The sequence below is a fragment of the Saccopteryx leptura genome, chromosome 1 (assembly GCF_036850995.1).
Source record: "Saccopteryx leptura isolate mSacLep1 chromosome 1, mSacLep1_pri_phased_curated, whole genome shotgun sequence".
Classification (NCBI taxonomy): Eukaryota; Metazoa; Chordata; class Mammalia; order Chiroptera; family Emballonuridae; genus Saccopteryx; species Saccopteryx leptura.
The window spans coordinates 45,192,704-45,206,130 of NC_089503.1; the positions used below are offsets into that span (position 1 = coordinate 45,192,704).

The 13,427-nt window shown below is 37.2% G+C and overlaps 1 protein-coding gene across 1 annotated transcript in view; it reads right to left on the reverse strand.

Moving 5' to 3' along the window:
• PDE3B (phosphodiesterase 3B) overlaps positions 1-13,427 on the reverse strand; it is a 167,527-nt gene that overhangs the window by 14,848 nt on the left and 139,252 nt on the right. Inside the window, exon 13 of the mRNA XM_066365466.1 lies at positions 3,166-3,369. Coding sequence (XP_066221563.1) covers positions 3,166-3,369 — 204 coding nt within the window. The remainder of the gene's footprint in view (positions 1-3,165; positions 3,370-13,427) is intronic.

Below are 13,427 nucleotides of genomic sequence, written 5' to 3' on the forward strand. Positions count from 1 at the left end.
CTCTTCCTGTCTGTGTGTCCCTCTCTCTATCAAAAAAAACAAAACAAAAAAAACAAACAAAAAAAAACAAACCCCAACAAAAAAACCTGCATAATCTTCACATCCCATGCAACTGAAATGGCAGGGCCCATACCAGGCACTACTCACTACCACACAGCCATAAAACTAAGGATCTGCCCATTGGATCCACCTTTCTAGGCTAAAACTCATCCCAGAGGAGCCTGGGTCACACAAAGGAACTTTCTCACAAGTTCTGAATTGACCTCATCAGACTTATGAAAACTCACCTTTCCTCTACTCCAGAACCATCAGATGAGTGAAACCCTTGTGACTGTCCCTTCTAGACTCTATCTGACCCCAAGCTATTCGAAACTCCTCACCCATTGCCTCAACAAACCCTCTCTTCTTTCTACTGCACCTCTCCCATTAAGGGTTCATATCCTTCCATTCCTATGGAACTCCTACATAAAAGGGGATTTAGAATATCCCTGGGAAACAATTTCCCAACTCCTAGATCTCAACAGACTAGTCACTTTTCCATTTGTAAGCCCCGATCAGGAGTAACCACCCTTACTCCTTTCTCCTCCTTAGTCTTAAAGTATAAATTCTGACACCACTTCAAAGTCCTTTCTAACTACTTTACATTTAGAACAAACTCTTAAATTCACACACTCTCTCCTAAACAAAACAAATCCTACTTTAGCCCCGGATTGTTGACTCTGCCTCTTCCTATTGTCCTCTGCCTATACTACTGTCCCAGTACCTCTCACTTGATTGGGATACCACTGAAACAACCCTATTTGATACAAAAGGGCACTATTTTTTATTTTTATTTTAGAAATGGCAAGCTCTTTTTAATAACTATCCAAACTCCCAGGCTAACCCACACTCCTTACTTTTCCAGACTTATACCAACAGTTTAAAAACGCTCACCCCTGACTCTCCCCCACCCCAATAAAAGGCCTCGGTGCTCTACACACTGCCTTACTAACTCAAGCCCCCTGTGCTTCACCAGAATGTCAAGGAATACTTCTGTTGGCTATCTGCCAAAGACAGCTTGCAACATCAATGTTGCTCTACAGCTCCCGACCACACACTGGTCTCAACTAGTATACTACCAGGTCTCTACTGAAGCAAACAGCTGCTTTCTCTAACCAGTAGGGTTTTCCTTCTTTCCTACATTACAAGCCTCTTCTTTTAATTGCTCTTATCCCTCCTGCCCCTCTTCCCCTGGGTCACCTCCCACTCCAAAGTCCCCTCATAACTGCAACCAACATTCAACTATCCATCTCCTTCCCCTTACTGTGGCTGCAATGGCATCTACATTATCAGTCTGGGCAGAAGAACCTGAAAAGAGCACACCTCTCTGTGCTTTTTCTCACCTCTTTTCATGTCCCTGCTTAATGCACCAAGGAATGTCCTGTGGCGAGGATGCTTACCTTCGCCTTCTTACTAACTGGGCAGCAACAGGTCCTCTAGCGTACCTTACTCCCGATGTTGATATATTTCCCAGCAACCAGTGGTCCCTACCTAGTCAGTGATCCAGAAACTCTGGCGGATAAGGGCAGTGCAGCTCATCCCTTTCTTATTAACTCAGCATAACTCCGGGGTTTGTGACGGGTACAGGGGGACTAGCAACAGCTCTACAATACTACTTCAAAACCCTGTCAGAATCTACAAGGGAGCCTAGGTGATATTGCAAAATGTTTAATCAATTTACAAGACCAAAATAAACTCCCTCGCAGCCATTACCCTTACAAGACCGGTGAGGATTAGATTTCACAGCCAAAAAAAAAGGGAACTTATCAAACCATCTAAGCAATAAATGCTATATTTTAAAAATGAAAAAAAAAGGGGGGGACTTTGCTTCTTCCTAGAAGAGGAATGCTGTTTCTCTGTTAATCAATCAGGCCTAGTTCTAGGCGCAGCTCATAAGCTAACTGAAAGTCACTAAGGTAAGAGAACGTCAAGCCAACATCAGGGGTGCTTGGTTCACTGGTATGCTTGGCTACTCTCCCTCATAGGTCCTATAACCCTTCTCATCCTTGTTCTAATTTTCGGACCATATCTTGTGCGCCACCTTCCTTCTTTTCTCCAGGACCACCTCAGGGTGTTTACAAACCAATCCACTGGAAAGATTAAGCTACTTGAAGCCACCACTCCATACCAGGCCCTAGCCTGAACCTCAAAAGACCTGTTTCAAGATTGATATCAGCAAGCAGCTGACTCCCATTCATCCCCTTCCCCTAAATGCTTCAAGGACCCTATCCAGGAGAAAAGTAGCTAGAGAAGAAGAGACTTTCATCCCTTTTCCTTAAACAACAAGAGGCTGAAATGTTAGGTTCAGGTCCAGGGCCCCTTACCAAAAAACCTCAACTAGCCAGGTTAAATTTTAAGTGATCTGGTGCTAGGGAAGTTCCTATAACTCCACCTGAGTAAACTCAACTGATATCCCACCTCCCTTCACCTAACCTCCTACTTAAGCAAATCCCCTCACCCTGCCCCAAAATTCCCTGCCAAAACTAAAATGAAGCAGAATTTACTTTCTCTAAAACAAAGAGACTTTCAGCAGAACTGAAAGTCATTTCAGTTTTTTTCCTAAAAGACTCCCTACCTCTGGCCTTGAGGCTGGTTTCCCAGGCTGTGGCCTTGGGCTAGTTCTACGGGGTTGCAGATGTTCCCAGAATGTTTCTCCCTGAATTAATCCTATAAACATTGTAAGAGAGCTTGTTTCACTGCTATGCTTCCCCTCCTCCCCATTCCCCAATCAATGTGTAACTCTGTCTTTAAAAGTTAAGTTCTAACTGTGTTCAGGCCACATGATTTGAATGACTTAGGTCTCTGTCTGGTTTCTGGCTTTAAAATAAAGACTCCTTAATTTGGCTACTTAATAGTGTGGCAAAACATCTGTTCCTTGCTATTCCAATACAACAAAACTAACCTAGCTAGCCTTGCTTGCTAACTCTATAAAAGCTGAAATCTCCAGACCCTTCGGGATGGCGCCATTTTGGACTCAGCCCATCTGTTCACAGATGTATAAATAAATTTCTTAAACTCATTAGGCTTGTATGTCCCTCCTTTGGCGACCTAACAGTTATAATAAAAATATTTTTAAAAATATTGGGCACATATATTATCTTCCAGGCATTAATTTGTGCAACAAACCTTGGCATTGAATTCGGCAAGGAAGTCAAAATGCTTTTTAAGATCTGTGGCGAGGATTGCTTCAATGACTAAAAAACGAAAGCGCTTGAATTCCACGTGATCAAGGTTATGAAGGAAGTTGAATTCTGGGCTAGAAAGATACAGATTCCAAGCTGATGCAGCATGATGATTTTCCAGAACAGATCTGTCGTTGTATAAAACTGCCTAAAAAAGGAATGAGAGAGATGAGGTAGGCATCTCAATGATAGTAAAGTTTTAATAATAAACAGGATCATGTTGGAAGAATATGAACAAGTGACTACTATATGCCAGGTATTTTAATACTGTGAAAGGCTGTGATGCTCTTATATAAATGAGTAGAGCGAAGTGCAAGGTAAGGTGCACCTTTCCAGCATGCAGAGCTAGTCAGTGCTGCCTCAAGAGATGAAAAGTTGATACTTGAGATCCACTTCTTTAAATAAATCAGTGAGCCTCAGATAAAGCTTATGTTAATAAAGTCCTTAGGGATATAGAGCAGGCTTAGGGACACATTTCTCTTTCGCTAGCATGAAATCAAGGGTGGTGGGGATTGAAAAGCAGGAGTACAATGTAGGCTGAGTCAGACCCACGTCTAAAAAATGAAGCAATTTTAAAAATAATTAAGCATAGTAATTAAAAAAACATTTTAACAAAACATTTTATTGTGGAATATAAAATGCAAAGAAATAATAAAACTTGAGGAGTACTTTTTAACAAATACAGAGCAGATGCCCTTGTAATCAATGGGACCATCAAAAATACAACGTTACTGACTACTTAGAAGCTTTGATTACCTTCCTGGTCACAACCTCCTTCCCCACATAGGTATGTACTCCTAAATAATATATTCAGTAGTTTAGTTTTGCCTATTATTAGACATTCTATACAAGGAACCAACTCTGGGAATTGCTTTTTTGTAAAATATTGGTCTTTTTTTTTCCATTTTATTTATTGATGTGTAATTGTATTTATATTAGTTTATATTAGTTTCAGATGTGCAACATTCAATGTTTGTGTATACTATGAGATGATTACCAGAAAAAGTCTAGTTAACATCCATCACCGTACATACAAGAATATTTTTCTTGTGATGAGGACTTTTAAGATAAACTTTTATAACTTTCAAATATGCAACACAGTATTAATAACTATTAATGCTGGCTGCACATTATATCCCCAGGACTTTCTTCAGGTACCTTTTAACTCCCTTCACCCATTATACCAGGGGTCCACAAACTTTTTACACAGGGGGCCAGTTCACTGTCCCTCAGACCATTGGAGGGCCGGACTATAAAAAAAAACTATGAACAAATCCCTATGCACACTGCATATATCTTATTTTAAAGTAAAAAAACAAAACGGGAACAAATACAATATTTAAAATAAAGAACTAAATTTAAATCAACAAACTGACCAGTATTTCAATGGGAACTATGGGCCTGCTTTTGGTTAATGAGATGGTCAATGTGCTCCTCGCACTGACCACCAATGAAAGAGGTGCCCCTTTCGGAAGTGCAGTGGGAGCCGGATAAATGGCCTCAGGGGGCCGTACTTTGGGGACCCCTGCATTATACCTTGTCATTGCTGTGTATTATTCCATTGTGTGATTATCTGGCACAATACTATCCATCAAGCTATATATGTTGATTTGAGTTGATTTCAATTTATATCTATTCAGAACATATAATTTATCACATTATGCTGCTATGAATAATCTCGTATGTGTATCCTGGTACATGCATTTGCATAAGATATTTACATCGTAGTAGATTTAGGGAATTGTGGAGTATGTAGATCTTCAACTTCACCAGATAACCTCAAACTGTCTTAAGTCATGTATGAGAGTGCCTTTGCTCCACATCAACACTTGATATTATCAGGCTTTTAAATTTATGCAAAATTTGGGTGCATAATGCTATCTCATGATGGTTTTAACGAGCATTTCCCTGATTACTAACAAAGCTAGAATGGTTATTGGTTGTTTGCATTTCCTATTGTTAGTACCTGTTCAAGTCTTTTGTCCCTTTTTAAATTGAGTTGTATTTTTCCTATGGATTTTTAGGAATTCTCTATATATTCTGGTTTTGAGCCTTGTTGGTTAGGTGTATTGCATGTACTTTTCCCCCCCACTCTGTGGCGAGTCTTTTTAACATTCTCAATATGTGTTTATGGAAGTTCTTAAATCTAATGTCGTGGGCCATTCATCAGTAGTTTCTTTTATGATAAATGTTTTTCTTCTCTGTTTAAGAAAGCCTTGTCTTCTGGGATTTAGATTTTTGTTTGCACTGCATTTATAAGTAGATCAATTTAAGATGCAATCTGTGACCATGGGCTAGCTATCTATCTATTTATTTTTTATCTATTTCTTTAAAAAATGACACTGGGATTTTAATGGGGATTGCATTTAATTTGTACATTGCTTTAGGTGATGTGGCCATTTTAATTATGTTGATTCTTCCAATCCATGAACATGGAATATTTTTCCATTTGATTGTCTTTTTCAATTACTTTTAATAATGCTTTGTAGTTTTCAGCATATAGATCTTTCACATCCTTTCTTAAATTTATTCCTAGGTATTTTATTTTTCTGTTGCAATTGTAAAAGAATTTTTATTTTTAATTCATTTTCTGAAGTTTTGTTTTTGGCATATTGGAAAGCAATAAACTTTTTTATATGGATTTTATATCCTGCAACTTTATTAGTTTACTGTTTCTAATACTTTTTTGGTGGAGTCTTTGGGGTTTTCTATATACAGAATCATGTCATCTGCAAAAAGTGATACTTTTACTTCTTATTTCCCAATATGGATTCCTTTTATTTCTTTCTCTTGTCTGATTATTCTGCTAGGACTTCCAGTACTATGCTGAATAAGACAATTATTTTTTAATGTATGTAGGTAAAGTTTTATAATATCCCCACAAAATCTTGCACATTTTTTGTTACATTATTACTAGGTACTTCATATTTTTGGATGCTATTAATAATAAATGCTTACTATCTTTTTAAAAAGAACTTAACTTTCTAATTAGCAGCTGGTATTTAAAAGTATAATTATTTTTATATATTGAACCTTATATCTAGCAATCTTGTTAAAATTTCTCATTTTAATAATTTATTTGAATATTTAAAATTTTTCAACCTGCACAATCATTATCTGAGACTAGTTTTGTTTCTTCTTTTTCAGTGTTTGTTCCTTTTAATTCTTTTTCTTGCCTTACTATACTGACTAGAATCTCTAATACCTTGAATAACAGACATACTTGTCTTGTTATTCATACCAAAGAGAAGGTGTTCAGCAATTCACTACTAAGCATATTATGTTTTGCTGATGGCTTTTTTCTTTATGATGTCCTTCATCAGATTAAGAAAGTTCTTGTTATACCTACTTTGCTAAGAGTTTTTATTAGGAATTAATGTTGAGTTTTAAGAAATGTTTTTTCCTACAGTCATTGAGATAAAATAATTTAGAACTTTATTCTGTTAAGGTAAGAATTTTATCGATTACTTTTTCTTTTAAACTGATCTTGCATTCCTGGGATAAATTCAACTTTTCATGATTACCCTTTCTAAATATTATTTGATTAGGTTTGATAAAATTTTGTTTAAGATTTTTACATCTATGTTTAAGTGAGACTATCTTTGTGATTTTTCTTCTTTGTATTATCTTTGTCAGATTTGTTTTTTGTGTGTGACAGAAACAGAGAGAGAAAGAAAGAGAGAGAGGGACAGATAGGGACAGACAGGTAGGAAGGGAGAGAGATGAGAAGCATCAATTCTTCACTGTGGCTCCTTAGTCTCCTTAGTTGTTTGTTGATTGCTTTCTCATATGTGCCTTGACCAGGGAGGGAGGCTATAGCAGAGTGAGTGACCTCTGGCTCAAGGCAGCAACCTTTGGTTCAAGCCAGTGACCTTGGGCTTCAATCCAGCGACCATGGGGTCAATGTCTATGATCCCACACTGGAGCCAGCAACCCCATGCTCAAGCTGGTGAGCCAGTGTTATCCGACAATATCCATTGCGCCACCGCCTGGTCAGGCTATCTTTGTCAGATTTTAATACAGGATTTGTATAGTAACAGTCAACCTTTTTTTTTATTATTGCTCCCCCTTCAACAAGACTTCTTAATTTTTCCTAATCATTCTTCCAAGAAATTTTAATACAGATATAATGTATTTATCTAAGTACTATAGGCATATCTGTGCTTTGAACATAAAGAGAGTAATTATTAAAAGAACTTCCACAGTAGTGCTAAATGCTGGGTATAAAAATAACAACATCCCGCCTGGCCTGTGGTGGTGCAGTGGATAAAGCATTGACTTGGAAAGCTGAGGTTGCCGGTTCAAAACCCCGGGCTTGCCTGGCAAGGCACATGTGGGAATTGATGCTTCCTGCTCCTCCGTCCCTCTTCTTTCTCTCTCTCTCACTCTCTCTCTCCAAATGAATAAACAAACAAAAAAAAGATTTAAAAACAAACAAAAAACAACATCCCTTTTCATAGAGGAAAAGGACAGATAAAAATAGAATGTGATCTCAGTTAAAATACATATTCTGAGAGCTTAATTAATTTTATATATAATTTGTGAAAAAGTAGCTATAGTATAGATTTAAGCATAGAGACAACATTCAATTTTTTAATATGATTTGATTTTATGTAAGCAGTAATATGATTTTTAAAAAATTTTATTTAGAAAATTAAATTTAACAGGGTGATATTAATCAGTAAGAGTACACAGGTTTCAGGTGAACATTTCTATGTCATTTGAACTGTTATGTTTTATACCCAAAGTCAAATCCTTTTCTGTCACCTTATATTTGCACCTCTTGACACCCTTCCCCACAAGTAATATGAGTTAAATTATCATATAAAGGATGAAAATAATCTAAATTCTCATCAACAAATGAATGGATAAAGGAGATGTGTATCAGACAATAAAAAATTATCCTGCCATAAGAAATTAATCCTGCCTTTGTGATGACAATAGATGGACCTTGAGAGTATTATGTCAAGTAAGGTAAGTCAGACATAGAAAAACAAATACTGTATGATATCCCCTATATGTGGAATCTAAATAAGCTGGACTTATAGAAACAGAAAGTAGAATAGTTGGTTACCAGGGGCCAGGAGGTGGGGGTATTGGGGAGATGTTGGTTAAAGGGTACAGAGAGATAGATAGACAGATAGATATATTTAGATAATTCTGGGGATCTAATGCACAGTATTAATTTATAGTTAACAAGACTATGTTATGTATTTGAAAGTTGCTAAGAGACCAGGTCTAACATGTTCTCACCACACCAAAAAATTATCCAACATGATGGAGGAGTTAGCTATTGCTATGGTAGTAATCATATTATAATAAAAATTATATATTTGTATAAAATCAACAAACTGAATACCTTAAAATTATACAATGTTGTATTCAAATTATACCTCAATACAAAAAGTATTTCAAGTTAACTTTATTACAACTTTTAAACCTCATAAATTCCAAAGAGAAAGAATAAATTTCAGGTCTAGTCAGTACGCTCAGTGGTAAAGTGTCAGCATGGTGTGTGGAAGTCCTAGGTTTGATTCCCAGTTGGGGCACACAAGAGAAGCGTCCATCTGCTTCTCCACACCTCCCCCCCTTCTTTCTCCCTTTCTCTTCTCCTCTCGCAGCCATGGCTTGATTGATTCAAGCAAGTTGGCCCCGGGCGCTGAAGATGGCTACATGGCCTTGCCTCAGGCTCTAAAATAGCTCAGTTGCCAAGCAATGGAGCAATGGCCCCAGATGGGCAGAGAATCGCCTGGTAGGGGGCTTGCCAGGTAGATCCTGATTGGGGCACATGCAGGAGTCTGTCTCTCTGCCTTCCTGCCTCTCAAAAAAAAGGTATAATAATAAATACTTTTCAGCCTGACCAGGTAGTGGCACAATGGATAGAGCATTGGCCTGAGATGCAGAGGACCCAGGTTCAAAACACTGAGGTCACTGGCTTGAGCACAGGCTTACCCGGCTTGAGCATGGGATCATATACATGACCCCATGTTTCTGGCTTGAAGCCCAAGGTTGCTGGCTTGAGCTCAAGGTTGCTGGCTTGAGCAAGGGGTCAATGGCTTGGCTGGAGCCCTCTGGTCAAGGCACATATGAGAAAGTAATCAATAACAATTAAATTGTCACAACTACGAGTTGATGTTTCTCATCTCTCTCCTTTCCTATCTGTCTGTCTCTCTCTCTCATTAATAAATAAATAAGTAAATAAATAAATAAATAAATAAAACCTTTCAATAAATATGAGTAAAAAGAGAAAACTAATCATATGGATGAAAGACTTATCAAAGAAAGAAAGAGTCTGAAAAACCTATGTCCCCTTTTGAAACACAAGAAAAAGAAGAAAACAATTAAAAATCTCTAGGGCAGAGTCATAAAATTAAAGATGGCACTTCTGAAAAGTGAAAAGACTTGGATTAAGAAAGAGTTTCATTAAAAAGCAATAATATTCCTGACTTAAGTCCAGTGGTGGTAGTAAACAAATCAAGTGTTACAGAAAACAAGTAAATAGTTTGATGAACAACTGTCATCTTGGGATTCCTTTACCCTGTAGTCCCTGGGTTTGTTCTAAAACGTCTGGTAATCCTATATTTCCTAAGGCCCTTTGGCTTAGTTATTGCCTTTGTTTTGCTAAAACACAATTTTAGGTAACTTGTTCAGCATGGATGTGACATGGTTTTAAAAAATCTTTGTATATCTGAGAGCCTCCTTAATCTGCTCTTAAAGCGCCACTGTAGCTTAGCTGGATACAGAAATCCACGTCAGCACTCCCTAACCCTTCCTGTTTTACTTTTCCTTGCACTTACATCATAATCATCTCCTCTGTCTCTTACACACATAATTTGTTGTTCTCTCTTGCTTTAATAGAATGTAAGCTCCGTGGGGGCAGAATTTTGGGGGGCCTATTTTGTTCAATAATAATGCCTGTGGTGTTTCTTTTTGTAGTTTCCTATTTTTATGGATGCATTGTTTTTTCAAATTCTCTCTGAGTACTTAAAAAAACACATTCAGTGCTTTTCTATTCCCTAGGTTATCATTTTTTCCATGTATTTAGTTAATTCTGTTCATTTTAACCTTTTCTTTCCAAGCTACTGATTAATGTCATATGTCTGGAGATTGTTGGATATCAGTTGATATAAAAAAAATGAATTCTAGATGCAAGTGTGACTTTGCTCTTGTGTATGTGCCATTCCTGAGACTCTTCTCTAACTGGAAGGATGAGTAGGAACTCTGTGAATGAAGATGCAGTAAGTCACCTAGAAGGTTCTGCTGTAGAATTACCACACTGGATGCCAGCTGTTTAATTTCCAGAATGAAAAGGATTTACTCTGGAATACTATTACCCACACTAGTAAATTCTCTTCTGGCAGTTTCCTTTAATATCTAAAATAGGAGTTTTCTGCCTGGAGCTTAATGCAGGTTTGCAGTAGCTTTGCTTACAGGTCTGTAGTATACGTGGTAAGCTGTGTGTGCCTGTGTGCATGGGGCTGCATGCACTCACAATCAAGCATGTATGCGCATGTGTAGGCAGGGGCAAAGGCATCTGGAGTCCCTCTAGGCTTACACTTATTCTGTAGTCCCTTCTAGCATACTTTTGTCTTAATATTCAGCCATCTGTTTTTCGTTTTCTAGAAATAACGTCAAATTCTTTAACCTCCTAGTGATAATACCCTCCCAATTATTCCTCCCTATTTACACAAGCTTCTTCCCTTACTGTCATTTTAATCATGAGTAGGGTGGGTACAAATGCATGTCGATAGTCACCATCTTGATCCATATTTTGAGGGACAAAATATATTTATGACCGTCTCAGATTTGCAAATCCCAACTTGAAATTTTATTCCCTTTTACCCTAAATCTCATTAAACAATATTCTACATCTTTGAGCCAACTTTTTATTTAGAAATAGCTCAGGAATTTCAGAATTTTAATACTGACATCTCTCCAGTTTAAACGTGACTAAATGTTTTAGTTTCTTTCATAGCAAGGATTCACAATAATCCTGTGCCTTCCCGGCATACTTTCTTTACCATGAGAATGAAGAGAAATACTTGATCCAGTTGGTGGTATTATACATTACCATCATTTTTTATAACACAAGAGCAATACTATCTTTTACTAATTATGGCCTGGTTATACCCACTGACCTTCCCACGATGAGAGAACCTACTTTATTACCTAATAAACACACTGAGCCTCAAGGCTTTCACAAAAGAACCCTTATCTCACAGGCACTAGCTGAAGATGTTAGGAATTTCATTACTTTAGAAGGAACTGAGTACATTTCAGACAAGCTAGCGGTCCTGCAGAGCAAAGAAATCAGGCATCCTTCAACATTCAACAAATATTTACTGAATGCCTTTTGTGTGTAAGGGAGTACTATATAACTTCATCTATTGATAGTTCTTAACAATGAGAAGTTAGAGATAACATTTTGATATGATGTCCAGATTTCATGCTGTGTTCTGGTTAAGCAACAATTTTGAGTACATACCTTTATAAATTACATTTTTATATAAATAAAAAAAGAATTTAAAGGTGTTATTAAATTTTCTTCACAGGAGAGAAATAACACTAGACTTCACTCACTTTTAATATCCTTAAAAGAAAAGTAATAAACAAGTCCAACTCACTTATACTCAAAGCTAATAAAAGACAGAATAAAAGCAGAGAGTGGAAAAGAAGAGTGAGCAGTTTCTATCTTTGTGATGATCTAGTTCAGGAGATTCCCAAATTCATAAAACACTAGAAAACTTTCCATATGTCAACTCCTTTTATCCTTCATCATATCAGATACCTTTCTGAGGTTCAGAACAATATGGGTGATTTGCCTAAGGCCATAGAACAAATAAGTGGGTAACCAGAGATCATACGCAGGACTCTTGCTCCCCAAGACCAGTGTTTTTTCCATTGTGCCACCAGTACTTAGGTCTGTGACTCCAAGGACTTGCGAAGATTATGAAGTATTAGGCTAGAGAGAACGGACATGGATTCCAGGAGAAGGGTACTGCGAATGAGGAAATATGTTCTCCTTCATGGGTAATTTCTCCCAAAGCAATTCTTAAGAGAACAAATATTAATATCTAGGTTGAAATTTATTAAAAAGTTACTTGTAGAAATCTTGAGCTATGAATAAAGTCTCATTGGAGAAAATGAATCACACAGCACTTTTAACATTTGCCCCCGCCTTCTCCCCAATCCTACTCTTGTTCTGGTTCAAGAATCCATCCCCTATATTTTCAAGTGCGAATGTGCGAAAGGAACACATAGAAGTGAGAAAAGGAACACAAAGAATGGTTACAGAAGATGAAAGATTCAGAATTAAGGTGTAAATCTAGAATGGTAAAGTGAAAAAGATTAATTCAGCAGTCATTGGCTACTCTCCAAAGGGACACAGTTAGAAATACAAAGAATATAAAGAAATCACCAGCCTAAACAAACACCCACACTAAATTCTACTTAAAATCAAGTACTTGGTTCCAAATTCTAATGCTTCAAACTATTACAGTATCCATTTGCTAGGAATTCCTATGTCTCATGCAAATTGTGATTGTACAGGAATCTTGTACCTTACCAGCTGTACTGGGTACAGAAATAAGCTGGTACTAGAAGAATTTTTACACATATTAACATATTCAGAGTTAATAGATTTATAACCTGGGTATTAAAGCATGTCTTAGAGGAAAAGGAAGACAACAATAAAAGTAATAGTTGTCCATCGTTACAGCTTTGAGCCATACAAAGAACCTTAGAAGGAAGAGTAAGTCTTATATGTAGTCAGTGTTATGAATTTGATCAAAGGTAAGAATATTAAAAGCAAGAATTACAAAATTTCATAAAAACAGTGAATCAGTTTTTCATGAACACTTTTTCTTTTCTTTTTTTTAATTTTTTTTTCTTTTTTTCTTTATTCATTTTTAGAGAGGAGAGAGAGAGGGGGAGAGGGAGAGAGAGAGAGAGAGAGAGAGAGAGAGAGAGAAGGGGGAGGAGCTGGAAGCATCAACTCCCATATGTGCCTTGACCAGGCAAGCCCAGGGTTTCAAACCGGCGACCTCAGCATTTCTAGGTGGACGCATTATCCACTGCACCACCACAGGTCAGGCAACACTTTGTTTTCTAATCGAAGGAGTTTTTTGGGTTTTTTTTTGTGAGAGAGACAGAGAGAGGAACAGATAGGAACAGACAGGAAATGAGAGAGATGAGAAGCATCAATTG